General features: G+C 39.7%; 1 protein-coding gene and 2 long non-coding RNA genes across 15 annotated transcripts in view; 2 read left to right on the top strand and 1 right to left on the bottom strand.

Moving 5' to 3' along the window:
• PDE4B (phosphodiesterase 4B) overlaps nucleotides 1-27,180 on the top strand; it is a 552,462-nt gene that overhangs the window by 511,872 nt on the left and 13,410 nt on the right. For 11 of the 12 annotated variants that reach the window (XM_084957908.1, XM_084957915.1, NM_001130019.2 and 8 more), the window contains 1 exon segment: nucleotides 21,744-21,837. In XM_084957908.1, the coding sequence (XP_084814034.1) occupies nucleotides 21,744-21,837 (94 nt within the window). 12 annotated transcript variants of the gene reach the window in all.
• On the top strand, nucleotides 188-3,990 carry LOC146402880 (uncharacterized). Its single transcript, XR_014808074.1, has 2 exons — nucleotides 188-290; nucleotides 977-3,990. It is a non-coding gene; the product is annotated as an uncharacterized LOC146402880 (long non-coding RNA).
• LOC146402879 (uncharacterized) lies at nucleotides 3,139-20,118 on the bottom strand. Of its 2 annotated transcripts, none has more exons than XR_014808073.1 (2): nucleotides 19,988-20,118; nucleotides 3,139-3,346 (listed from the first exon to the last, which is right to left on the bottom strand). It is a non-coding gene; the product is annotated as an uncharacterized LOC146402879 (long non-coding RNA). The 2 variants fall into 2 exon arrangements; XR_014808072.1 differs by lacking the exon at nucleotides 19,988-20,118 and adding an exon at nucleotides 4,847-4,986.

The following is a 27,180-nucleotide window of genomic DNA, read 5'->3' as shown; positions in this document are numbered from 1 at the left end:
ATCAGCTAAGTGACTCTGTTTTGTTTGCAATCTCTGAACTTACATAAAAGTGGTGATGGGAAAGCCAGGGTTTTGCTTAGGTGTTTGGAGATGGCATATGTACCAGTCTGCATGCATGGGGTGGAGCACTGACCGTGTCTGGTGGCAGAAAAGCAAGTGGTCTTTTATGTTCACTTCCTCTGGACAGGGGTGTGTGTTGGTTGGTTGGTTGGTGGCTTTCTCTTAACCCTTTTGAAGAAAACTGAGACTCCCTGGCTGTCCTAAGTGAGCTTCAGAGCCCAGAGAGTTAGGTAAGGAATCGTTTCTGTGACTTACGAAAACATATCTTCCTCCTTGGCCCGAATTTCCCTCCTCCCTTAGTGCTGGCCACAGGACAAATGGAATTCCAGAATTAGAGAGAAAGATGCAGCCAGGTAGGTTAGTTATCGTAGATCATTTTCCTCCAAGAATGACAAGATGGCATACATTCAGTAGAAGTGTTACAAGGCAATGACGTTGTCTTTCAAGATGGAAAGACTGTCTTGTGAGCCTTCAGCCAGCAGCCCAAGTTCAGCTAGTTGCCTGAGAGCTGGTTGCTCTAACAGCAGATTGCCTTCTTAGATTTGTTCATTAATTTTGGTTGCAACTGTTATCGCCTCCTGAATTAGAAGAATTGTCTTACACTTCAGCGAAATGCATCAGAGCATGAGTTCCTCAGTGGCAAAACAGTCAGATGTTTTGAAAACAGGATGCTTTGGCTCCACATTATAAAAAGAGGAACGGAAAGAGAAACAGTATAGAAAGGAAGAAAGCAAATAGCCTCAGCAGGATCCCCAGCGCAACAATGGCATAAACACTGACCTATCTTCCTGACCTTCACTGTGGCTCAGTTCCTGACCTCGTGTCACCAAAGCCAACCGACGTCATCGGAGGAGGAGAGGAGGAATGGCGCAGCTGCTGTGAGGGTGACTAGAATTTCCTGTCTCCTTCCTGACAGACGCAGGCAGAAAAGTACAGAGTTGCGACAACAGTGGCTGAGGAAGGACCGACCCAGAACAATCTCAGTGAGGTGGACTGAAGTGGAGTTGTGACTGACAGGGGACTTGGACTGAAAAACAGAGTCTCTTGCCTAAAGTTTTTAGGTGCAAAACATCAAAAGGGTCATTCGTACCCAGCATGTTGGATGTTTTTCAAAAGATGAACATATTGTGATACCCAGGAAGGAGCTAGGTTCAAGCAGCTCGTCCCTGACCTAACTTCCCCCCTGAAAACCCCCACGACCCTTTCCTTGCTCAGCTAGCCTTGCCCCGAGGCTCTTTTACGTGCCGTGCAAAGGTCTGAACTTTATCGATAAAAAAGGGATGTTCTGTTGTTGAAATGAGCAACCCTGAATATCAGTGATTTCCCTACAGCATCTGCACCCAGTGCTTCAGTAAATATTTGCAAAGGAAGTTTGTGAGATGGGCATGGGAGATAGACGGACCTTCTTCTCTAAGGGCATCATGAGGTCAACTATAGAAACCATCACAGGGGAAATGAGGCCCCCTGGCTATGCAGGCTTATTTTTCCCATTCTTCAGGGAGACTGAGGTACCAAGTGTGAAGCCAGCTAATTGCCTGTGCCCTTGGGTGGGAGGGCTTGAAGCCATAGAATTCTCCCAGTCTGGAGCCACCTGGGGCCCAAGCTGCCTGGCACTGGAATGTGACCATGATAGGTTGATGCTCTTAAAGCTGGTGAGTCATTTTCTACCGAACTGTATAATCAGTAAGGAGGGGAAATGTTAGATCCAGCAGAACTGAAAGGAAATAGATCTTACTGGTCAACAAATTCATCTTGGAACTCTGTTAGGAAGAGGACGGGCAGTTGGCCAGCCACAGAAAGGGATTAATTCCACTTTTGCCCCAAATTAAATGCTATGATGAGAGTAGTGCCCCCACTTAGGGCAAGAGGGATTCTTTTCCTGGACCCTGTGCTTATAGAGAGCCCTAGCCTAGTCTTCATTCAGCTGTTCTCTGCTCCAGCAGGTGAGGAGTTTGCTGGGTCAAGGGAGCCTGGACCCCCACATTGTCCACTCAGATGGCTTTGAACTCACTTCCAGGGCCCGTACAGGCATCTTTCCTGGATGTTCTGCAGGAGAGCAGAAATTTAGGCCTGAGAAGTAGCCAAGAGGCAATAATTTGGCTTGAGTGAGTTGACATGGGGAAGGACTAGTGCAAGGCATGGTCCAAAAGCTAGATCCCCCTGCACTACCACATCCAAGGGGTTCAAGGTTTCTGAATTCAATTTGGCTGCCCAAGCTACTAGGAATAGTTGTTAAGGTTGGAGGGTTGGAAGTAGCTCAATCTGTGTCTTTATGTATTTAGGCTTATGAAATGCAGCCCTACAAATGTTAGAGGTGACCTTGGATTAGAAGGCAGAATAGAATAAAAATCAGTTCCAATGGCCAAGTGGGGGACTCATACATTGTTTTGATCCAAATTTTTCTCTTTACTGCTCAGATTTATATAGTACTGGAGACAGCAAAGTGAAAAGAGCCTGGGAAAAAGCCATGAGCTTTGAATTCTAGTGTTGCCTCTATTTAAGTGTATTATCTTTTTCTTTTTTTTTTAATTTTATGGCCACACCCTAGGCATATGGACGTTCCCAGGCCAGGGCCTGAATCCAAGCCACAGCTGTGACCTGTGCTGCAGCTGGGGCAATGCACCGGGCTGGGGATTGAACCTGAACCTCTGCAGTGACCCAAGCCACTGTAGTTGGATTCTTAACCCACTGTGCCACAGCGGGAACTCCTTGGGTGTATTATTTTAAACAATTAAATCCTTTTGAACTTTTGCCTCTTAACTACAAGACAAAATTGTTAAAGACTATCTCCATGGTCTATTTCAGCTCCTGTATTCAGCCACAGAACCGTAATAGTAAACAGCCAATCTGCTTTTGCGGGTGTATGTTTTGTGCACAGACATTGTGCTAAGCTCCTAATCTACATTCTGTCTTTAATACTCACAGCAACCCTTTGAAACAGGTGCTATTATTACCCTCATTTAACAGATGAGTAGAGTGAGGCTTAGAGAGTTGAAATTAATCGCCTAAGGTAAAGATGAGAGCCAGAATTCATACTCAGGGCCATTTGACTCACTATCAATGATCCAAGCGGGAGAGTTAAACATAGAAATATAGAGATATTTAATTCTATATATTCCTTGGAAGGGAATTTTATTGTAGTTTTAGGCGTTCTTATTCTTCTCACTCTGGCCATCACTGATGGGTAGGTCTGGTTCAAAATCCTTGTCCGCAGTTAGCATATTCTGGGTCTCTAGACTGGCTCTGAATAACCTCTAGCTCAGTCTTCATGGCTGGGAAGCAGCATCTATTAACATAGAAGAGAGGGGGGAAGAATAACCCTAGTTATAGAAAATGGTTGTAAAGCAACCTTAACACTGTCAATAACACGATTAAACTCATCCTTGCATATTGTGGATCCGTTCGCTAAATTCAAGATCTGTTTGTTTCTCCCTGTTCTCTAATATAGTCTAAGATAAGACTGCAACGATGTGTTTAAAGGACTTTAGCCTACCTCCAATTCCCTTTTTACCCATCCCCAAAACAAAAAGAAAATGGAGAGAGGATTTTTTTTTTTTTAACTTTTATGATCGTTAAAATAAGCTGGGCAATTCCATCAAGTACTATGTCCTTTCCAAGGCATGCGGTATGACCATAAAACAGAGGAGCAATATTTCCGTAGCAATAATTAATATAGGGAAATGTCCTAGACATGACATGGAGACTGTCTTCCTTGGATTTGTCTTCATACGGAGAAGACATAGAAAATGAAGCTGTTTGTCCTTTATCCAGCGTTATTTCAGTCTCTCTTTCTGTGACAAAGTAGAATTGTGTTATCAAGTGTAAGTCAGTATTCCAAGTTCTAGTTTTATCAAAACAAGTCAAAGAGTTTGAAAGTTGTTTAGTGTTTTGGAATAAATTTGATTTGTAATCTGTTTTGCTTAATTTAAATATTTCTGCTTCGATGTTTATAGAACCATTTTCTTCACTGAATTCTAATCCATTTAGCCTAATCGTTCTGCCTTACTGCCTTGAAAGTCCCCGAATGAGCAGATCTCTAAAAAAGCAAGCAGGAATGAAGTGAAGGCATATTACCTCTGATTGTTGCACCTCTGGTGATTAGATAGGAGATTGTATTCTCAAAATAGAACAAATAAGTCATTTTAGGGGGAGCCTTTCCCTCCACATTAAAAAAAATCAGATAGTTATGTTTAGAGAGCAAATATAAATCCAGAAAACAAATTTTGAAACATGGAACTAGACTGTTAATGGAATAAAGACTTGTTTTACATCTTTTTATACTCCTTTCCTATCTTTTTTGTTCTTTTAGAATATGTCCCAGGCTAGAAGCCTCCTCCAATCCATGCCATTGTTACCTATGAAAAGAAAGGCCCAGGGTGGAACTTGCTCTTGTCCTATTCTTCCAAAACAGTTTACTTCTTTTTTTTTTTTTTTTTTTTTTTTTTTGGTCTTTTTGTTGTTGTTGTTGCTATTTCTTGGGCCGCTTCCGCGGCATATGGAGGTTCCCAGGCTAGGAGCCGAATTGGAGCTGTAGCCACCGGCCTACGCCAGAGTCACAGCAACGCTGGATCCGAGCTGCGTCTGCAACCTACACCACAGCTCACGGCAATGCCGGATCGTTAACCCACTGAGCAAGGGCAGGGACCGAACCCGCAACCTCATGGTTCCTAGTCGGATTCGTTAACCACTGCGCCACAACGGGAACTCCCAAAACAGTTTACTTCTAAGTAAAACCTCGCTCAGCAAGTGGAGTAAGTAGCTCAGCAATCTGGAAGCCAGGACTTACCGCGCCAGAAGATGGCAGGGCAAACTTGTGCCACGGTCAATCGACTTCACACTTGAGAAGGCACTGTGCCAGTTGTCCCTGTGCGTCCCTGTGCATCCCTCCCCTGTAGCATTTTTCAGAGCCCTGCCAGCCCCTCCCTGTCTTGCTCACTTGTACGTGATGTTTCTCTCAACTGGTGCCAAACTGTTTAGTCTCTTGGATATTTTACTGTAACTTCCTTTGTTTGATTTACTTTAAAGTAGCCAAGCGTTTCCACAAAAAAAGGACTGTTAAGTTATTTAGAAATGAAGAAGACAGTAAAACTCCCGTTTCTTTTGTTTCTGTTGTGGGAAGTGACTGATAATCTTTTTCTCTCTAAAAAGTGCCTGGTGATATTTTTTTCTCTTTATGGAGTAGAGTTGAAAAGCTCTAGATCATGCACTTCTACTCAGAAGTCACATGTTTCCCTCTGCTAATTACTTACCATCGAAAAAGCTTCGGAGATTGGCATTTACGGCACTTGTTGAAAATACAAGTCATCGGAGTTCCCGTCGTGGCGCAGTAGTTAACGAACCCGACTAGGAACCATGAGGTTGCGGGTTTGATCCCTGGCCTTGCTCAGTGGGTTAAGGATCCGGCGTTGCCATGAGCTGTGGGTGTAGGTTGCAGATGCGGCTGGAATACACTGTTGCTGTGGCTCGTTGCTGTGGCTTTGGCGTAGGCCGGTGGCTACAGCTCGGATTTGACCCCTAGCCTGGGAACCTCCATATGCCGTGGGAAGCAGCCCTAGAAAAGGCAAAAAAGACAAAAAAGACACACACAAAAAAATACAAGTCATCTTCATGGCTCAATTTCATCTCTTTTTTAAAGCTATTCAAAATAGATTCATCTGCAAAAAGAATGGCTATGTGTATACATTTAACGGAATCATTTTGTTGTACAGCAGAAATTTTCACAACATGGTAAATCACCTATACTTGAATAAAACTTTAACAAAAGGGAAAAAAAAAGAAAAAATACATAATTGTCTTAAAATGGTCATTTAAAAACTTTAAATGGCCAAGTTCCCTTCACTCTTTGCTAAAAACATAGTGCATACTATATAACTCTAAGCAGTTATAAAAATGAAATTTGAGTATAGATACCAGGAGGTAAAAGCGACTCGACCAGTGTAAATTTTTTCATTTAAGACAAGAGGTTTTGGCATTTTTATATCTGAAAATTTGAAATAGTTATTTTGTAAAGAAAACAGAAAGAAGAGATGTTATTATTAAATAAAAATATCTTTCCAACTCAACCACATAGACTGTGTGCTAAAGCTGATCAGACAGGGCAAAGTGGAATGATAATTTGGCAACTACTTAATGTCTTTGGTCAGTATGAATGGTAAAAGTTGATAAACTAAACCAAAAAAGAGCTAACTATATTCTTTCTAGTTAGAGTCTTAACGTGGTTACATGATACAAAATTCTAGAACTTTGAGTCCGAAAGGGAGCTGTAGGTATTACTTATTTGAGGACTTCATTTTATAGATGAGGATTGTAAAAACTGAGGATTAAATTTCCAATATACTCCAAAGATAGTTGTAAACTATAAGGCACAATCTGAATGAGAAGTAATTTTATTGCGACATAAATTCTTCAGAGTCATCAGGTTAATTAGTGGAAGATTAAGGTACTAAGATCCAGCTTACTCTTCATCATCAGCAAAAAGCTGATTAAGCTTAAGAAAGACATGGGACATTCCTCTTTATTTTGCATTGATTTTTAACCTCATTACCTTTCTTGAGTAAAAGCTGCACGTCTTAATCACTTCAAGTAAAGAGAACTAATTTAGTATTCTTGAAAATGTTGTGATCAAAATCTAGCAGGAAAGAGTTGGAGTGAGTTAGTTTAAATGCTCCTGGTGCTGGTCGTTTTGTTTTTCTTCTCTTTGCTTTTTGCCGTTTCAATTTCTGAATTACTATATATATATATATATAAATTAATAAATAGTAACATAATATACATATATACTTACATATTTCATTAGAAAAAACTCATTGACAACCAAGATTAATAGTTTTATCCTCATATAATTGAATTGATACTGTATAGATAATTTCTTTCCAACTTTTTCAATGAACATAATGTCCTATTTCTTCATTCTTTTCTTAGGTTTGAGTACCATAAATGGAATTAATTAATTATAGGCAAATATTTTAAGGCTTTTGATACTTATTTGCTTTCCCACTGATCCCAACGCCAAACTTTAAGTAATAAAAACCCTGTGGTTGGTAAAACTGCCCTTAACTTCCTTCTCTTTCTCCCTTTCCTCTCTCTGAAACCAAAGGTGATAAATTGAAGGCTTTTACAACTGGTTAAAAAAAAAAAAAAAATAGTCAAGCTTTCATTTCTTTCTGGCCCTTAGCAGAATTGTCAGCTTCAGAAGTTGAAATGACGACAGTGCTCTCAGGTTGAAACTGCCCCTGCATCCTAAAATGTTTCCAACCCAGTGGTCCAGATTATGCAAATCTCTCTCTACTCAAATATGATTTCTGGATTTTTGAGTTGTGTTACCAACATCTTGGTGGAGTCGGGTTCAGCAGTGCTGGCAGCTGCATATTTAGAAACAATATAAATGTAATACCTTGTAAAACAATAAATGTAAAATCAAATAAACCTCATTTGCAGCAGATAGAGACACATTTTTCTGTGTTTAGGTAACTTAAGATGAGTTTTAGTGTTTGTAGATGTCTGAGTTAAGCAGATGTTGCAAATATTTTGCCGTAAATACACTGATGAATTCTGAACTATTAATCTAATTACTTAAAGTGAGGAGCTGCGGCGGGGGGTGGGGGAGGGAAAAAGGCTTGGGGAGAACTGATCGTCTTGGTTAGAGGCGTCCCCTCCTTATCTACGGTTTCTCTTTCCACCGTTTCAGTAACCCATGGTCATCTGCGGTCCAAAAATATTAAATGGAAATTTCCAGAAGTAAACAATTTATAAGCTTTAAATTGGGCGCTGTTCTGAGTGGTGTGATGAAATCACACAGCATCCTATTCCACCAACCCAGAGGAACTGATTCACCCCTTTCTCCAGCGTACCCACTCATTTGTCACTTAGTAACCAGTGGGGTTATGAGATCAACTGCCCTGGTATCTCAGTAACTGGGTTCAAGTGACTCTTATTTTATGTGTTACATAATAATGGCCCCAAAGCACAGGAGTTTTGATGCTGGCCATTCAGATATGCCAAAGAGAGGTCATAAAATGCTTCTTTTAAGTGAAAAGGTCAAAGTTCTGGACTTAATAAGGAAAGAAAAGAAATCGTATGCTGAGGTTGCCAAGATCTAGGGTAAGAGCAAATCTTCTAACTATGAAATTGTGAAAAAGAAGAAAATTATGCCAGTTTTTCTGTCACACCTCAAGCTGCAGGTGCGCGGTGTGACTTACGACCACAGTGTGTGATAAGTGCTTAATTGAGATGGGAAAAGGCATTAAATTTGTATAAGACATTTTGAGAGAGAAAGTCTGCATGCACATAACTTTTTATATAGTTTATGGTTATAATTGTTCTATTTTATTATTAATTATTGTTGTTAATCTCTTACTCTGCCTTATTTGTAAGTTAAGCTTAATCATAGGTATGAATGTATAGGAAAGAATAGCATATGTAGCGTTCAGTACTATTTTCAGTTTCAGGCATCCACTGAGGGTCTTGGAACATATCCTCTGCCAATAAGAGGGGGCTACTGGATAATGTCTATTAAGGGAAATTATTCCATGCCTAAAATATAGTCTACCGTTAGCTCTTTTGATATTTACCCATTGCTAATCATTACTTATGAAGTAGACAAAGGGAGAGAAAATTTCTTGCATATAAAGGAGGAAATGAAAAGTTCTAACTCTTGGGTGCCTTAGAAAGCTTAGTTTTTTTGGCCATTGTACTAAGATATAGAAGACTTGAATTCAAAAAGTAAAATATATAAAAGGAGAGTCCACTGGCAGCGGGTGTGTGGAGGGAGGAAAGAGATTATTTAATAGCCAGGATAATCATTTGAGTATAAGAAAAGAACTGATAGAGTTGAAAAAATAGACTAAAATTTTAATAGCTCCTGTTGATTGCAACAGTGGGCTTCCAAATTTTCCTCTGCTTTTCCAAATATCAGAGGGTCTGTTGAAAACATAGCTTAAGACACTAAGAGTTTTATAACTTCATTTTTTAGACTGAAGATATGTAGGCTTTACCCCTCTTTTGATATTCTGTTGCCTAGAAAACCTTCTTGTAGCTCAAATATATCATAGACCTTGTACTATGAATCTAACCCTGGTTTGCTGGAATTCTTGGATTTCTGTTTTTGAAATCTTGCCTTAGCTTCTCTTCCTTGGATCAGATTTTCACAGACCATCCTCTTCATTATCTTATTGGTTAATATCATAGCTAACACTTTCATGGTCTGGGATTTTACTTATGTCTGCTCCAGGTTACAAGCTCTTGAATCCTGAAATTCTGTTTTGAAGTTTTGAGACTCCGTGTTTGCTTACAGAGTTGGGCTAAAAATTATCAAGGAAGCCTAGCTCTATTTCTATTTAACAGTCAGGGGTGAAGTAAATAAGCCAATGAAGGCTTTTGTCAGTTGGTGATAGTTGATCCTGCATTTTTTTTTTTTAATCTAGGAAAGCTCTCTACCATTCTACTTGATTTGGCCATTTAGGAAATTTGTTGACATGGGGAGTTTTGATAGCTTATCCCAGTTTTGACCAATGCTAGGACAGGTCATGACCTCACTGGTGGGGCCTCCATGATATAAAGATGGATTTTTTTTTTTTTTTTTGCATTTTCAACAACTTTAAGTTCATGCAGCAGGCCTAGACTTTCCAATGGTAATATGCATTTCTGGTATCCTGTTGCACACTCATTTGATTTTGAGAGGCTAGGGGCATTCTGACAGGTCACTAATGAAATGGACTCCACCTCCTGCTCTAGATAGCCCAGAAGAGTCAGTTTAACTGACCAGGTGCTACCCATCCACCAAGATGAAAGGGCCCAGTACCCTCCTGCCTCAGCCCATATCCATTGTGAACACTACTGCTGGCTCCATTCTGTAATTGAGTCAGAATGATTTAGCTAGATCTGCATTTATTGATGCAATGAATATATTTTCCTTGGCCAGGTTCAGTACATTACTTGTGTTTCTTGACAGGATGAGTTGCCACTGAATTTTTCCCTGCTATATTTTAACACACTCAAGATCTAGTTGCACAACATTTATTTGCATCTTTCTTAACCAATTGCATGGGAGTTTCCCCGATAACATCTCAAGATTTACCAGTATTATTTTTGATACATTTGAAAATCAGTGTTATCTCATTTCAGATAATTCATTTTATTTTGCTTGCAATAATTAATAACACTCTTTCACTGCTAATCTTTTGTATATTCAAGGTATTAAGGTAAGGTCATTGTCGAAGGCTACATAGTCAAATAGTAAAATTTTCAAGCTGACTAAGGTCATGTATTGCTTTTCAAAAAAGACTTTTCAGAGCCCTTAATAAATCCTAAAATAGGAGACTCTTCCCCAAAATAAACAAAAACATGAACTGCTGTGCAAAAATGGATTCTCCTTTTCTCTTTAAGATAAATATTCTGAGCCACAATGAGTAGAAAATGAGCTCTTTTTCATAAAGGTAATAAAGGAGGAGGAGATGTGAGTAAGGAATAATTCAGGAGGGATTTTCTTTTTTGAACACTTTGCAAATCTAACTGCATGATCTAGGACTACACGTTCCCATGTACTATGGTTTGGCCTGAGGGAACATTTATTCTTGGTCAGTGTAGAAATTTATAAGGCCCATTTCTTCACTACTGCTTATTTGCTCCCCAGGCTTCCTGTAGTACCAGCAGAGAGCATTACCTTCAGGGCCACTGTCTTTAAGTACATAGTTGTTTGTTATTTTTGTGTTGCCGGATCCAAAGTAGCATGATAAGGAAACCTATGTGAAGTGGCCTTGTTGCTTACACAGCACTCTCACCTGGGTTACCTCATCTGATGCTCGCCAAGAGGAGAGTATCCTTATATTTCCATGGTCAATGTGAAACCAAGATGCAGGAGAGATTGCTGAGGTGTCCAAGCCCTTCGGCCACTAAATGGTGATGCTTAGAATCAAATCTCTTCTCTTTGCTCCAAAGTCAAATGATTTAAAAATAGCAGCAAAAGGGAAATCCACAGGGTAATTTATTTTACTCTTCTATGACTTGCTCACAAAACATAGAATTTTCAAACTAAAGCTCAACCAAACCTCCTTCCTCCTCAGCTTAGATATTATCTCTTTGGAGAGACCTTCTCTAATTATCCTAACTCAGCAGCGTATTTGTTTTACAATTTGTTGTCCCAGTGTATGATTTGTTGTTGTTGTTTTTGTAGTAGAACTTGGCTTTTACTCATTTCCTCCCTTAGATTGGAAAGTTATTGGTCACATGTATTGTGTCTACCTTGTTCACGATTGGAGTTCTAGCATTTAGAATAGCTCAAGTTTTGTGGTAGGCATTCTCATATGTATTTGTTGGATCAATGACATGAAGCCTCAGCAATTTTAATTTGTTGAGGACCATCTTTATTAATAATATAGTGGCAAATCTATTAGAACCCAGCAACCCTGTTTCCTGTTGCACTGTACATGCTACATGTAGGTGCTTCCCATGACTAATTCTAGTTTTTCTAATTGTTAGCTTTGAATGAAAAATCCCCATCTGGTTCCCAGTGACTCTTCAAAGTTGTTGTTGTTGTTTGGTTTGACCTTGGGGTATTTCGGCTTACCTTTCTCTTGAAAAGTCTACATCCTGTGGATCGGAATCTACACTCTACAGAGACTGAATACCTATTGCACGCTCAGCTGGGAGCATATTTGTGAACACATGTTGTGTATAAAACTCAGCCATTCTCCATATTGTGTCTGGAACATAGCAGCTTGGTCATTATGCCATTGTTTGGTTGTATTTTTCATTCCTGACATACTGCAAGCATTCCTCTCATCCCTACCCAAGACACATATTCATTTAATTCAGATGTGCTTCTGGATTGACCTTAACTGTGAAAATCTGAGCAAAATGCTTACTTGGTGCATTTATCCTTATGTCAGGCAGTCTGTGGTCATTCAAGAGTTCTAACGTCTCTTAATTTGAGGAAATTGGCTAAGTCATGGAATCATGAAATGCTAGATTCGAAACAGCTGGACATCTCCAAATAAACTTTTTAAAGATATGACTTTAACATAAAGCCATTTTGAATTACATGCAGTGAGCTTCAACCAGCTTTCTGGCAATTCTGGTTTACACTCCTTAGACTGGTGAATAATCTAAATGTCAACCAGCGAGCCAGAATGTCTATGAGTAACTCATGTGTCACGTAATCTATATGACATAGCACTGCATCATACCTGCAGCAGCCTATCATAGGAATATTCTAGTTAATTATACAAGCTACTGTCAACAAGGAAAAGAAAAGAGTTTAGATGCCAAAGAGCCAACTGAAACCTCCACCCAGATGCAAACCAAATGAAAAAGACACCATGAGTTCAAATTCTAATAAAATTCAGAGACAAAACTCAGTTTTAAGTACGAACTCTACAAAGGTCTCAGATACCTTACCAACAGCTGGATTTTATTGTTTCTTACCTTCCATTTTAAAGACTAAAAAACTTAGTCTCAAGAAACTCAACAACTTGCAAAGTTTCTCAGTCTAAATTAAAATACAGGATTTTATTTCCAGACTCAGTTGGAGACCCAGCTGATCCTATGTCATGTTGTTATGATGTTGGGTCCACTGTTAGAGTCTTCTTTATGCTGTTAGAGCCACTGTTAAGGCCATCCTGTAATCAGAATCCCCTCTTCTCCACGTATAACCTATGCATCCAACTCTGAAACTACTTTTATCAGCTTTTCATGTACCCAACAAACCTGTACCTCTTGGGGTGCACTGTTGCGCAAAACATCCATCCGTCTCTTCTAAATTTTGGTAGCTAATAATAGGTAAAACAAAATGCAAAACCAAGTATAACTATCTTTTTTTTTAGTATGAAATGACTTAAGACTACTGTATTCATCCTTTATGGTTTAAAAATATGTTCACATTTCTAACCTGTGGCAGATTCTTCCCAATTTGCAAGTACAAATTCTAACATAGGGGTTACCAAAATACCAAACAGATAACATATATTCATTCAGGGAAGAAAAGGATATTTCTTTGTAGCCCAGGGATTTTCTTTATTTATTTGAGAGTCCACAGAGTTGATCTTGAAAATTTCCAGACTCAGGGCTGTCCCAGCCCTGGGAAACTGCTAATCCAGAAGCAGTAATTCCCAGGGCAGGTTTTGAAGCATCCTGTTGTCTTATCTCAAGGAGTATATGAAATTTGCTAGCTGAAATCAATATAGTTGATATTAAACACAATACATGCCCCATATTGTGTTCAAAAGAGTGGAATGGTAATCTCAAAAGTCAACTATGGTAGATTTTTATGGCTGCAAAATATTGGAAATTTTAATAAGGCAATATTTGAGGCAAGATTGTAAACTACTCAGGAGCTGATATAAGATAAAATAGGAAATCAGTTCTTGAAGAGAATCATGACCAGTCCTTATCGGTTATGAAAAGAAAGTAGAATGTTTGGAGGATAATTTCCCTGTTCTGTGGCATTGCTTTTGAGTTAAAGCATAGGTCTTATTTTCTACTAGTTAGGAGAGGGCACTAGATTGAATGGGCCATGGGTCTGATACATGGTAAGATTTCTAATTTTACAAATGTAACAAGTTGCAGAACCTTTGGCTATGAAATTGTTCAAAAGAAACCCAAAAATTGTTCAAAAGAAACTCCTTTGGAAATCACGTAAAATCCCATGGCCTTCGCAGTGGCATTAGAAGCTGGAGGTTAAACATTAGCCATCATGCACAGAAGTTGTGGAAACCTTAAATGGATAACTCGATAATGTACCCAAATTTCTCAATTTTTCTCAGTTGCTGCACTGATTTTTGTTATTTGCTGAAAAAAAGCCTCTGCTGTACTTAATTATAAAGTCACCATCCCAAATCTGCCAAAATACCTTTTTTTTTTTTTTTGGTCTCTTACTATTAATGACCAGATTAAAGGGGAAAGATCAAGTCTATAAAGTGAAATAGTGAGGCTCCAGTAACAGGTGCAGGTTTTAATGTGATTCCCACTGGAAAAAAAAAAAAAAAAGATTTCTGTCCAAAAGAACAAGTTTGAATATTTTAAACTATCTGAAAATATACAGTACCTCTAATCCTAACATGTTATGAGTGTATGACTTTGAAAACCAATCTCTTTAAGGGATATTTGGGACAGGTAGTATCTGGGACATATTTATACTAAGTAGAAACCTTTGTTGTTTATTTGAAATTTAAATTTAACTGGGTGTCCTAATTTTTATTTACTAAATCTAGCAACCCTACAGGAGTTCCCATTGTGGCCTAGCAGGTTACAAACCTGACTAGTATCCTTGAGGATGAAAGTTCAATCCCTGGCTTCGCTCAGTGGGTTGCTGTGTGAGCTCTGGTGTAAGTTGCAGATGTGACTTGGATCCCACACTGTGGCTGTGGTAAAGGCCGGCAGCTGCAGCTCTGATTTGACCTCTAACCTGGAATCTTCCATATGCTGCAGGTGCAGCCATAAAAAGCCAAAAAAAAAAAAAATTCTAGCAACCCTACATGTGTGAAAACATGTATATGCCATGGTTTATACATATATCTATATGTGTGTATATATATATGTATATGTGTATATATGCATATACAGTTAAAATACATAGTGAAAATAGAAGTTTTTGGATATAAATAATTATAGTGTCTTTAATCTATTTTGTTGTCACTGTAGCAACTCTCAGAATTAGGGGAATATTAGGTCATGAGAAATCTCTCTATTTTTTATGGGAATTACTTTGGGTTAATAAAGGTCCATTTTTTAGCATCCCAACAATGTATGCCATATCTCCTCTTGAAAAGTTTTCCAAAATTCTAAGAAAAACAGATAGCTGCAAAGAGCATAGATTGATAGATAAGAAGAAACAACTAATAATTTTGAGAGCTGTTCAATGCCTGGTCTCAAGCTGTAGAGAAGTTATTTTGAAAATTATATTTAAATCCTTTTGGAGTTCCCCTCATGGTGCAGTGGATAACGAAGCCAATTAGGAACCATGAGGTTGAGGGTTTGACCCCTGGCCTAACTCGATGGCTTAAGGATCTGACATTGCCGTGAGCTGTGGTGTAGGTCGCTGACGTGGCTCAGATCCTGAGTTGCTGTGGCTCTGGTGGAGGCTGGTGGCTACAGCTCTGATTAGACCCCTAGCCTGGGAACCTCCATATGCTACAGGTGCAGCCCTAGAAAAGACCAAAAAAAAAAATTGTATTCAAATTCTTTTGATTTTTTTTCAGTTTTGTGTATGAAAGCACGAATGACTTATCCCTACCATGACTTTTAAAATGTCACTTGAACAGATACTTGTCTTCTAACCAGCAAGAGGAATTTATTTTAGTTTCATCACCAATGCCCATGTTTTGTTACAGAATTATGGCAGAGATGTCCAGGCTTGTTTTTCAATACCTACCCATTTATTATGGATTATTATTACATCACTAGACAGTTAAGAAGAGAATCACTCAATTCTAATATATTTAGATGTGTTTCTTTCTGATTTGGCAAATGGACAGTAAGAATGACCTAACTATATTTCCTGGAGCACCAGGGATTTGCTCTAGATATTAATATAGCAGAACTTGGGTGCTAGAATGGCCCATCGGGGAACTATATAATCTCTAGTTAAGTAGGTATTAATGGACAATGGCCTGTTATTCCTTCCTTAACCACATTACCATCTCAGTTCAATTTCCTTTGCCTCTCAAATAAGACAAACGTGTCACTAAAGGGATTGGACATCAAGTTTCAAACAGATGATACAGGTCATAGAGAAAGACAGAAAAGGAGCCAAGAGATGAGATGCATATCGTCAGCTAACCTGAAATGTTAAGAAGTGTGGAACTTGTGAGTTTGATAAAGGGTTTTAGAGAAAGCTCACTAAATTCTCTTTGCTATTGTTACTGTCGTTGAAATCCGATTTTGCAAAGAACGTGTAGGTGTTTAGGAATTTGGGTTCTTCGCTTCTTTGGGTCTTTGTTAACTTCCCATGTAAAACCCAGGGTAGGGAAGAAGCAATTTTTTAAAATCAGAAGGAACCTGAGAAGGTCACCATTTTGCAGCTCCAGAAACAGAACCCCAAGAAGTTAATATATCTTAACCCAAGATCACACATCTGGTTAGTAGTGCCAGAGCCAAGCCAGGGATGAGCTCCCTTCCACGTCTCACTAAACTGAGCTACCACCGTCCAACTTCCTTCTACTACTACTAGCATTCTGTGATTCCAAGGAAGAATATTCAGCCCCTTCACTTTCCTAATGCCCGGGAATTCTTATTAAGCTATGACTAACAAAGTGTAAAATATGAGTCAAAATTCAGTCCCTAATAAAGTCATTGTGACTTTAATGAGTTTGGCAGTTGTTTCATACTGCAAAAACAGGAAGATCTCACACAATGAGGCGCCTGTCTCACAGATGGGCTCCTGCGCAGACGGCCACCCACAAGGGTGACTACTGGGGCTGTCTTCCTCTTTGGGGCACCGTTTTTTTGTTTTGTTTTGTTTTTCGTTTTTTTTTTCCTCCTGTTTACCTCATCTTAAGGTTATCGGTAGCAGGAAAGGGCCTGCTTTATCTAGTCTTTGATAGGATGAAGACTATTTTTGATCACGAAAGATGCACTCAAGTAATTTCCAAGTCACCCTCTAACAAGTTCAGCTCTTTCTTAAAAGTAGCTCTTTCATGTGTTGGAAACTAGCTCCTTGTATTATTACTCTCCTGGATGGATTAACTCTTAGAAACATAGACTCATCAATTTTTAGAACTGGGATGAAGTTCTGAGTTGATTCTGGTCCAGCCTTCCTGTGTGATTAATTTAACTAAGAACTCCTTTTTCAAGAGAATTGCTAGCTCGCCTGTGGATCTCTGCGCCAAGCCCAAACCAATCCTCAGATGAGAAATACAGAAAAATGATAAAGTGTTCCATCACTTCAAGAGAAGTTGGCTTAGAAGAAAATATTCTCTGTATGCAGTATTAAAGCTAAAGAAAAACTGCAGCTGTGAAACAGAATGTTTATATCAAGTGTAATTAAATTTCAGCATTTGCTAGTCTATGCATTTTAAATAACTTCCCGCTATTAAAGATAGCCTTTCCCCAAAAGAATTCACATATGATTTTATAGAGAAGATGAAGTCTGGGCAAACAATATCTGAGCATTCAAATAGAGAATGATATCTTTTTCCCTTTTCAAAAAATAACTAATTTCTGGCAGTGTTCATGTATCGAGTTCTGGGCATAAGTTTCAGGAAGCATTGGGGGAATGTGTATTACTAAGGGTTCATTCACAAACTCTGCTTGTCTGTGTTGAAAAGGGGCTTTGGCCATTCCCTCTGGGGACATTACTTCTAGGTGAGCTCTAACAGGGTTTTCTTGAGAAGGCAGATTCTTAACTGAAAACGAGGATCTGTGTACCTTAGGTTGTAGAGACCCGTTCATGTTTGAAATAGTGTGCGCCTGTTTGTGGATTTCTCTACCACATTTATCTGATAAAGTAAACAATGTCTCTTCCCTTTCAATCTCGTGAGTATTCTGGCCACAGTGTCCCTCAGGAGCTATTTTATCTTCTGATCTGGACTGAACACCCAGCTTGAGAAGGAGACAGGGGGAGACTCCAAGGGTCTTACAATATAACACTCTGCAGGGATGGTAACTAGATCTTTTCCTTCGCTGGTGACTTATTCTTATGGGCTGAAGCACTTCCGATTTGGGTTTTTCTGTTTTGTTTTGTTTTGTTTTGTTTTTTCCAGTAGTGTTGAGAGGTGTGTTTTCTGGGAAATTTTGGTTGCTGGTAATTAGTGTGTCCAGACTGTAAGAGGCTGACATAAAATTTATCAGAGAATCTTGACCGGCTTGGGCTGAGAGGCTGAGCTCCGAAAATCATGCATCACTCTCATTTTGTATATAAAACTAAGGTGACTTCACCAGACTGTCATCTCTTATCAAGAGCCGGGAATGAAAGTCTAGATTCATCTACTACATTGTGGCTGCCTCTGGCTCAAACAGAAACCATTCCCATATGGGAATCAGACCCTGAAAACCCCACTAAGCCAAGTTCTCCAGCTGTCTCCCCAGCCTTAACCTCAAACACAAGCTATTCCATTCCTTGATGGGTCTCATCACACAGGCCAGCCCTCATCAGACTAATTGGCCTCTGCAATATTAGAATATGAAAGATACCCCCTGTGCTCCCCCAAGGCCACGTCTGCCTGCCTTCGTTTGTACAGAGCCCAATATAAGTGGGCCCTTCATAAATGCTTTTTGATGAGAGCAATGATTGCCTTAGTCAGTGCGGTTGGACCCTCCCTTATGGTAGAAGGAAACCAAAGGCTGTTGCTAAGCAATGTTTAAAGGACTGGGTCAGTTTCTGACACTGAGTGACCTCCGTTTGCGTACTTTACGGTGTTGCGTGTTTTCTGCTTGCCTTAGGATGACTTTGGGTTTCGGTAACACGTCTATGCCCTTAGCAAAAGGCTCATAGGAGAACTAACTTAGGCATGAGAAGGTGGGAGGTGATTTTCACCTGTTAACTACTTACCTGAGTCCACTGACCCTAATGTGAACTATGCAGGAAAGGTAGGAGCTTGGTTTATTCTCACCCCTGTAGCTTAGAGCCACCTCTCTGTCAGGGCCCTGTGGCAGTGGGAGGTGCCAACGAGAAAGTAAGAAGCAAAGTCTGTCCTCTCCTAACCTTTTAGGGTTGAATTTCTACCTATTTCTATATTCTGAGCTGAAGGGCAAATATGGCTTATAAAAATCGGCCCCACCCTCCCCAGACAGTTAACTGTTGTGGTTAACAAACACGCCTTAATATATCTACTTATTTTACTAGGATGAAAGCAGATGAAAACCATGAAAGTGGTTTTTGTTTGCTTGGGGTTTTGTTTGTTTGTTTTTTACAGATATAGCCTCAATGCTTTGCCTGGCACATTTGGGGTGTCCAATAAATATTTATCAAATACGTGAAATGAAATGGCATTATTCAACTGGTACAAACCTGACAGCCTCCAAAATCTTCCTAAGCATTTCCAAGCGACCAAAGCAATCAAAATGGGGATGACTGCCTGAGTGTTATATTTGGCTCGGTCTAGTGCGGAGACATAATTAAAGAAGTCATCTGTCTCTATGTTTTTTTACAAGATATTTTTTTGCAATGTTCCAAGTAAAGTTTGCTTCTTTGCCAAATTTCAGCTGATCCATCCGAGCCCAGAAACCTGTCTTTTCCAGCTTCTCAGGCGTTGTAAGTGCCTGTCTTTTGAGAACTGAAAATGAGAGGTTCTTATGACCGAGCAGCTCTGTCTCAAAAAATAAAGGACTTAGAACGTATTCGATTCACCCGGAGTTCAAATTGCAGAGACGTTCAACAAGTAAAACTAGCTGAGATGATTCATTCAGAGATTTCTGGGGACTGTTCTTAACATATCGTATCATGAGAAGACACACACATACAGCAGGGCTCTCCAGAAGGCATGGTTGTGCATGCCTCTTTGAGGACAATGCTTAGAGCATTGAGCCAGGGGGTGGCAACACTGACGTGCACTGGCTTCACCTCAAAAGGCCTGGTTTCCTGGGCACCAGCAGTGGCATGAAGGGAGCCTGGTTGCTTGAAGTGAAGCCATTGTCTGTGCAGGATGCTCATTTGAAAGGGGAATGCCTCACAGGAAGAGAGCCAATTGAGAGCGGGGCTGTTGCCATGGTACTTGGCTCTTCCTTTAGCTGCTGTACTTGAACTCCTGGGAGGCGGGGGGTGGGGTGGGGGGGTCGGGTAACTGAGGAGGGAGAAGGAGGAGAGTGAGGTGGGCCTGGGTAGGGAATCCCACCGCAGGGCTCTGGTCTTAGACGTTCTTCTTTCCTGTAACCTTTCTAAAGTGACAAGGCGAGAGCGAGAGAGCAAGAGCAAGAGCAAAAGAGAGAGAGGGGACACTACAGGAAAGACTCCCTCAACATGCTCCAGATTGCTAGCGCAAAATAAAAATTAATTTACCTCTCAAATATTTCGCACATGAATTCGAAGATGCAACACTGCAATACCAAAACAGCACAGTCATTCATAACCCCGAATAATTCTCCATTCATGCAGCAAACGATAGCTTGTATTTCCTAACACACTCCAGATCCTAGATGAAAAGGTTAAGTGTGTTTAATTCATTTATCGAATGCAGTCTCATGTGCATATTAATGAGCTGATGGAGGGTAGAACATCGCATTCTGTGTGCAAAATACTTTTCAAACGAAGTCGATTCTACTTGCATTCGTTGCATGGTGAAAGACATCTAAAGGCACTGGCACACTGCTGGTGTGCAAAAAAAATCTCCCCAAAGGCTAGCTAAAAAAAAATTTCTTGTATAATGAAATCCTAGTTTGAAAATGGCCACAGTTCTAATTTTTTCCGTTTTCTTTTTTAAATGTTTAGAGCATAAATGAATTAAATGCACATCACTTTGAAAGCCTGAGAGTGGCTGAGCTCTGAAGCTGCCTCTGCAGTGTCCTGGTCTCCGCAGAGGAGAGAGGGTTAAGAACACCTAGACGAAATGGGGGAGGGTTCCGACTTGAGATTTCCTTAAATATTCATGGGGCTTCCTCCATTTTAATCTTCTGCTTTAAAAAAGATGGCTGTGTTTCCCAGCCTGGCATCCCCTCAGGAAAGAATTGCTCCTTCCTTGCAGAGTTCAGCTGAGCAGGACTAATCTAGAGTGGAAACCCCTTCGGCCACCAGGACTATTCATAATTCATAAGTGCTGCAAACCAGCCAGCTGAATGCATTTGGACAGGCTCTTGCGCCTTCGTGCAATTCCAGATTTCATTACTCTCTCTGCCAAGAACGCAAGCAGGGAGCATAGGCTTCTTGCAAGAAGGGAGTGCTGAAATGGGCTTTGTTTGGATTAGGAAATGCCCTAAATTTTGAAGGCTTTGTCTTTCATAAGGTTTGATTTTTTTTTTTACCACCGAATCTGCAAGGCTTTCTCCATCCTTGTGGGACCGCTCTCAGAAACGGTGAATTCTTTCAAAGAGATTTGTGGATTGTTGCAAAGAGGGAATTCCAAAATGCCTGAGGCAAACTATTTATTATCTGTATCTTGGGGTTACATCAAGGTGGGTTAATTTGATTCTGTTATGTGTCTCTGATAGAATGTGGAACATTTACATCTGTATGTTTTCTGTGAAGTAGAAAATCTCTGTAATGATTTAATTATGTTATCCCTTAGCCTTCTGAGGGTGCTTATTGTGGAATAAGGGCATGCTATATTTCATTGTATTTAAATCCCCTGCCATGTTTTAATCCTATTCTTTTTATGCATCTCTATATACTTTTAAAGGCTGTTCCTTTTTTTCTTTTGCTTTCCCTTGAACTTTTCACATTTAATCACCTCTCACTGTATCGGTTATTAACTCAAATTATATTTTAGAGTCGATTTCCAATAAATGTTTTTTAAAACGTGGTTACATTTTCAAGTGAAATGAGCATGATCTCTATGAAAATTCCTTTTCCCGTGTCTGTACCTTCAGAAGAAATCAAAAGTTAATTCTAAAAAAAAATCTTAAGAAAACCTCTTTTTCCTAAGGTGACATTGGAATAATTTCACTCTCAGGAGGTATTGTATTTTGTTGAAACAGTATCAAGTATCTAATGGCATCTGCTCATTCAATGCCTTAACTGTTAAGACAGTAAAGTTAGACACATCTAAAGTGATAATTTGCCATTTTTAGGTGTTTAATACCTTTTTGTTTTTCATAAACAGTTCAAAAGAATGCTGAACCGGGAGCTGACACACCTCTCAGAAATGAGCCGTTCGGGGAATCAGGTGTCTGAATACATTTCAAATACTTTCTTAGGTAAGCTATTCACTGGGAAGCCTGTTCCATAACTGAAATGTTTCAGTATTAATTCCTGCAACCTGTCAGGCATCCATCCCTGTGTGAGTTTGGAAGGGGGTTACATCATAGAAAAACAAATCCACTTAAACTGAGAACTAAGGACAACCTTTCAGGTGAAAACAGTAAGCAGGAAGGTGTTGGTTTAAAAAAAATCAATGGAAATGCTTGTCAAAGACCAAAGGTTATTATGGGCTAATTGAATTTATATAGACTTCAGATCACTCTATATCTACCCACCCACTTCCATCTCTGCCAAGACCTCTGAAGGGGTGGGGGGGCAGTTCCAGTCATCCAGACCTTAGGGAAAACTCCGTTGGCTTCTCTGACATGGTGTTAACTTCAAGTTCTTCCAATAACTGGGCTTTGAGTAAGATGTGTCCTCTTAGGTGGTGTGTGAGAGATGGCTGGAGAACTATATAGGGATTTGACCTCCCTGTGAGAATACGCTTTGCAAATCATTTGTCTATTGTCTCGCTAAGTTCTTTCTTTAAGATAAATGGAGAAGAGTCCTCACATCTCTGACAGGGTGAGCCTTCTGCGAGCAGCATCGTTATCATCTTAATGTGATACTTCATTTATTATCTTCTGCTTTCACATTGCTAGTATTTAACACATGGCACTGCCAGGAAAGATTTGCATCATTGCCTCTCAACTACTGTCATGCATCCTGTTTGATTACTAGGAATTTCTGATCTCATGTGTAAAGCCATCCTGTTGTATATTTTTCTTGAAAGGCCTGCAGAATCTACAAATCTGCACTTCAAAGTGAATGGGTAGTATTTAGACTCTGATTCTGTTGACTTTCAATTACCTCTGAATTATGCTTATTTAATAGAATTGCGCTTTCCAGGGAGATGACCTATTCTTACAGCTGAACATTATACTGTCCCTCTTTTTGGCATTGCTACAAATCCTTAAAGCATTGCCTTGACGTCTTATAGAAACACATACCTCCTCTGGTTTGATTTTTTAAAAATCCATTCATTTCTTTAATACCAAAGCAGTTTCTGCTATCAGCAGATCAGTCTTTGATCAGCCTGGTGACAGGCTCATGGCACTACTCTGCACCCAGTGGGCATTGGTGTGATTGACAGGTGCCTTCAAACCCTTTCCAGTACACCTGCGTCTGCAGCACCTGGTTTTCTCCAGTGGCAGTTGCCACAACCTTTGTCTGAGAACAAAAGACAAGATTTTTTTCATACATCCTAGTTCCAAGAGGTAACTAGAATCTAACTGAACAGAAAGCGTTATGTACTGATCCTTTTCTTCTCCATTATCCTCCCTTTATTCCTTGGAAGACAGTCACCTTCTCCTGTTCATTTTAGATCTACTTCATTCTGTGCAATACCCAATTATTTTTTCATAAGCAAGAGACTGCTTGGGGGACATTTGACAGGTGAAGGGCTGTGGGAGAGAAGAGAAAAATCAGTAAGTACAAGAACACATTTTTGTTTTTATCAACATTGCAAGTTAAAATACCAGGACATGTCTGTCTTCTCAGAAGTGACTCTACTAGGGTAAAGCTGTAGGAAGCCTCTGAGCCCTTCGTCATCCAATGCTATACCTAAGCAGTCCTCTTTGCTTGTAGCCTCTTTCCCTATCTGCTTGTTGGAGATAATGAGAATCTTTTAGAATACCAGTTATTCTTATTTTATCACTAAAGGCTCTCCAGTGAAACATCTGAGAAGATAATGAGTTCTCAGGCTCAACACTGTGCATCTCAAGAACAGACAAATGTCAACTCTATTGAATATTCTGTGTGGTGTTTCTAATAAGGAAAACCAATCATTTGGCTTCTCATTATGCCAAAAAAATTGAATTATCAAGAACAGATTATTTGAATCTGCTATATAGCACAGGGAACTCTACTCAATATTCTCTGATAACCTATGTGGGGAAGGATATGTGAATATGTCTGAATCACTTTGCTCTAGAGCAGAAGTTAACACAACATTGTAAGTCAACTATACTTCAATACAATTTTAAAAAATGAAAGAAAAGAACAAGTTGTTTGAGGAGGCTATTGGAATCTCAGTCCCTACAGACTCAGCATCAGGAGGGTGGTTTGTGTGAGTGTATGTCTGTGTGTGTGTGTGCGCACACAAGATAAACCCCATCAAACAGACTAGACTGCTTAAAGTTTTAAATATTCCTGAGAACATTTAGGGAAAAAATTCAATCATAGAAACAAAAGATTCATCAGCTACCCCAACTGTAAAATAGGAGTCCTGGCATAGATGACACCCCTGTCCCTTCTAGCTCTAACTTTCTATGACTCTGATATGGGCAGAGCCTATCAATCTTGCTAAGACATGTCTGGCAACCTGGCTTCTCTGGACTGGACCACAGACTTACACTGTGATCATCCTAAAAAGCAAACAAACAAACAAAGCTTGTTTCCAAACCTCAAGTGCAGCATATAGAGCCCCTCCTTCTGTCTTGCAAGCATGGTAAGCATTCCTGGAGAACTCTGAAGACTTTTTCATAAAATATCAGATCTGAAGGGACCTTCATGGCCTCATCCCATTGCCTCATTTTCCAGGAAAGAAAACTAATGCCCAGAAGAGCAAAGTAACTTGACCAAGATTACTCAGCTAAAATATTCCTTAGCCATAACAAAAACTTCACTCTCTTGACTGCAAGATCTAAATACCCATCACCTCTTTAACTAGGAAAGAGGGTTGTTAGGTTATCAGAACATGGAGAAGAAAATCTCACTTAAGGGCATTTAAGTAATAGATGTATGCTTTGGAGACAAGTCTTTAGGAATCAGGATTATGGGCCTAAAAATACATGTGTTACAGTTTCCAATAATATAAAAGGCTCTTGTCAGAGCACAGCAATCATCTCCAAGAGCATAAAAGGAGAAGACCGCAGTGATTTAAGTAAAGCTTGAAGAGTAGGTCTCAGTAAGAGTCACCGAAATTTAAAATGTGTCATCTAGAAAGAAGGGAAATCCCTTCCTGCAGGGATTTGTGAAACTTGGGTTGTTGCCATCTAGAACAACTGTCCATGCCATCCACATGGACAGCTGAAAGGCAAGCCAGAGACCATCCATGCGGGCATTTTGTGATACCCCATGTATCTGCAGGACAATAGGCTGCAGGTGCTGGTACAGAAGGAGGTAAAGGACATAGAGGTAGAACAAGATATTCAGACATGATATTATAATTTAGTTAATATTTTCACAAACAGAGAAAAACCATCCTTTAAAATCCCCTCCTGAGGTCTCAAAAGCTGGAACACAGAATTTTCAAGACACAAGGAAAGGAGCCTAGGAATTTCATATACGATTAAGTGTCGTGATCCAGCAAGAAAAGCACCTCCAACAACGCCATTTGCAGGGTTTTTTTTTTTTTTTTTTGCATTTGTGTTCATTTATTTATTTTGCACTGTTCCACCGTTTCCCATTGTAGTCTGACCATGGGGTAAATATAAATTCACCAAGTGTTTATTCTGATTCTTTTGAGTGTGTATTTCAGGTTGTTTCTACGTGGTGCTGGCTAAGCATTTAACAGAGGAAATCCAGAATAGGAAAACCTATCAGTTGTTCCAATGCCTGCAGAGGGAAACACCCATTAATGTCAAAATGGCACTCTCTGTGAATAATGGCTTTCTTCTTTATTGCAATGTTCCAGACACAGTAGTGGTTCAGCTCAATTACTCGCTGTTGCAGGGAAGCTTTAATTAAACACGGGGAAAAAGCTGCCAGTCCCACTAGAGGTTTGTGTATCTGCATTGGCACAGGAGCATCCAAGAGCTTTTTAACCAAGCATGAAGAATGGTGAAGAATGATGGTCAGGAGAGGCCAAGGCTATCATGGCTTTTACTTTAGCAAAAGTAGTTGTTATTAGGAGTGAAGTGGCGGGGAGAAAAGTAATTTCAAAAACAAAGTAATATATAGATTTTATGGTAAAGATTGAGGGACCAGAAAGAGATTTTTAAAGAGAACCTTAAGGGCTGGGTTCTTTACTAGTAAATTGCTGTGTCTGGATCAAAGTAATTGCAAAAGAAATATCTGTTGAATAAATTGCCTTTTGAGCTTGGGCAAGTTGCTGACTTCATCTGAAAAATAAGAGTGTGGGGTTACTCTTGGTTTCCAAACCTGGCTCTGATCATCTGAGTCACTTGGGAAGCTTTTTGAAAAATACTGATTCAGTAGGACTGGGTGGGGCTCATAAATCTGTATTTTTTAAAAGTTCCCTGGGTGCTTCTGATGCTGAACCAGATTGGAAACCCCTAAACCAATTGGGATGACCACTAAAATTCCTCCCTACGCCACAGGCAAAGGCTGATGAATCGAGGAGCATGGAGGCACCTAGACAGCACTGAGATACTAGAGATCCAGAAAGCCTTTGCTCCAGCCCTACAGCCAGGTGCCCAGGGCCCATGACAGCTGTTTCCACCTCCCTGTGCTTGCTCTGCTTTGATGAGTTGTCCACGGGGCCCTGTGAGCGAGCAGAGGTCTCTAGGGAGAACACGTGCCTACGCCATCATCTGTAGGAGTTGAAAGCAAATCGTCTAGATCCCAGCAGGCCATCTGGAAACGTGTCATTTTCAAAAAGAGAAGTTGTCTTTGGACTAATTTTCACTGAAACAAGTAGAGCTAAATGTCAGAACTTTTGAAAGCCGCATTAACTCTTTCAGCCACAGGGTGTCATTTAGTTCAATGAAGTAGCTGTTGAGCAATTTAATGAATTATTGTCTCAGTGCACTCACAGGCATCCCTGTGGCCTGAGTTAATGCATTGTTCAGAAGTCCTCAGGACCTGTCCATGCCCCTGTGAGGTGAAAGAGGATCTTTGGTTGCTGATCTTGTTAATAGTATGATGTAGAAGAAAGAGCTTCTACAAGCAGGTAGATTAAGTATTTCTGCACGAATCCTAGCTCCTCTGTTATCTTGTTGTAGCAGAATTTTTGAAAGGATTCCATGAGATGATTATAAATATTTAATAAGCATAAATATTTTAATAAATGTAATGTCTCTTCCAAATGAGAGGCATTGTTATTATTTATTCGTAGAATTCATAGATTCAAGACATGAAATAAAGCTGAAATGATAGCCTTCCTCTATGTCTCAAACAGAAATAAGCCAAGGCTTTAAAGTAACTATCTGATGATTATAAACCATTTATTTCTGTAACATATATACCACTCATCTAAACTGAACCCAGCTAAACTTATACGGATCTTTTAAACTAAAAAGATAAATACGAAGATAATAAAGTGAGCAGGACATAAAGCCTGTTTTTATTAACCTGGGCTTGACTACATAAACCTTTTCTATTATACAAACATACAA

The sequence above is a fragment of the Sus scrofa genome, chromosome 6 (genome assembly GCF_054392235.1).
Source record: "Sus scrofa isolate SSC_HxYL_T2T_F1_AM1 chromosome 6, Sscrofa_HxYL_maternal_Yorkshire_Landrace_v2.0, whole genome shotgun sequence".
Lineage (NCBI taxonomy): Eukaryota > Metazoa > Chordata > Mammalia > Artiodactyla > Suidae > Sus > Sus scrofa.
This window is presented reverse-complemented; position numbering and strand designations above follow the sequence as displayed.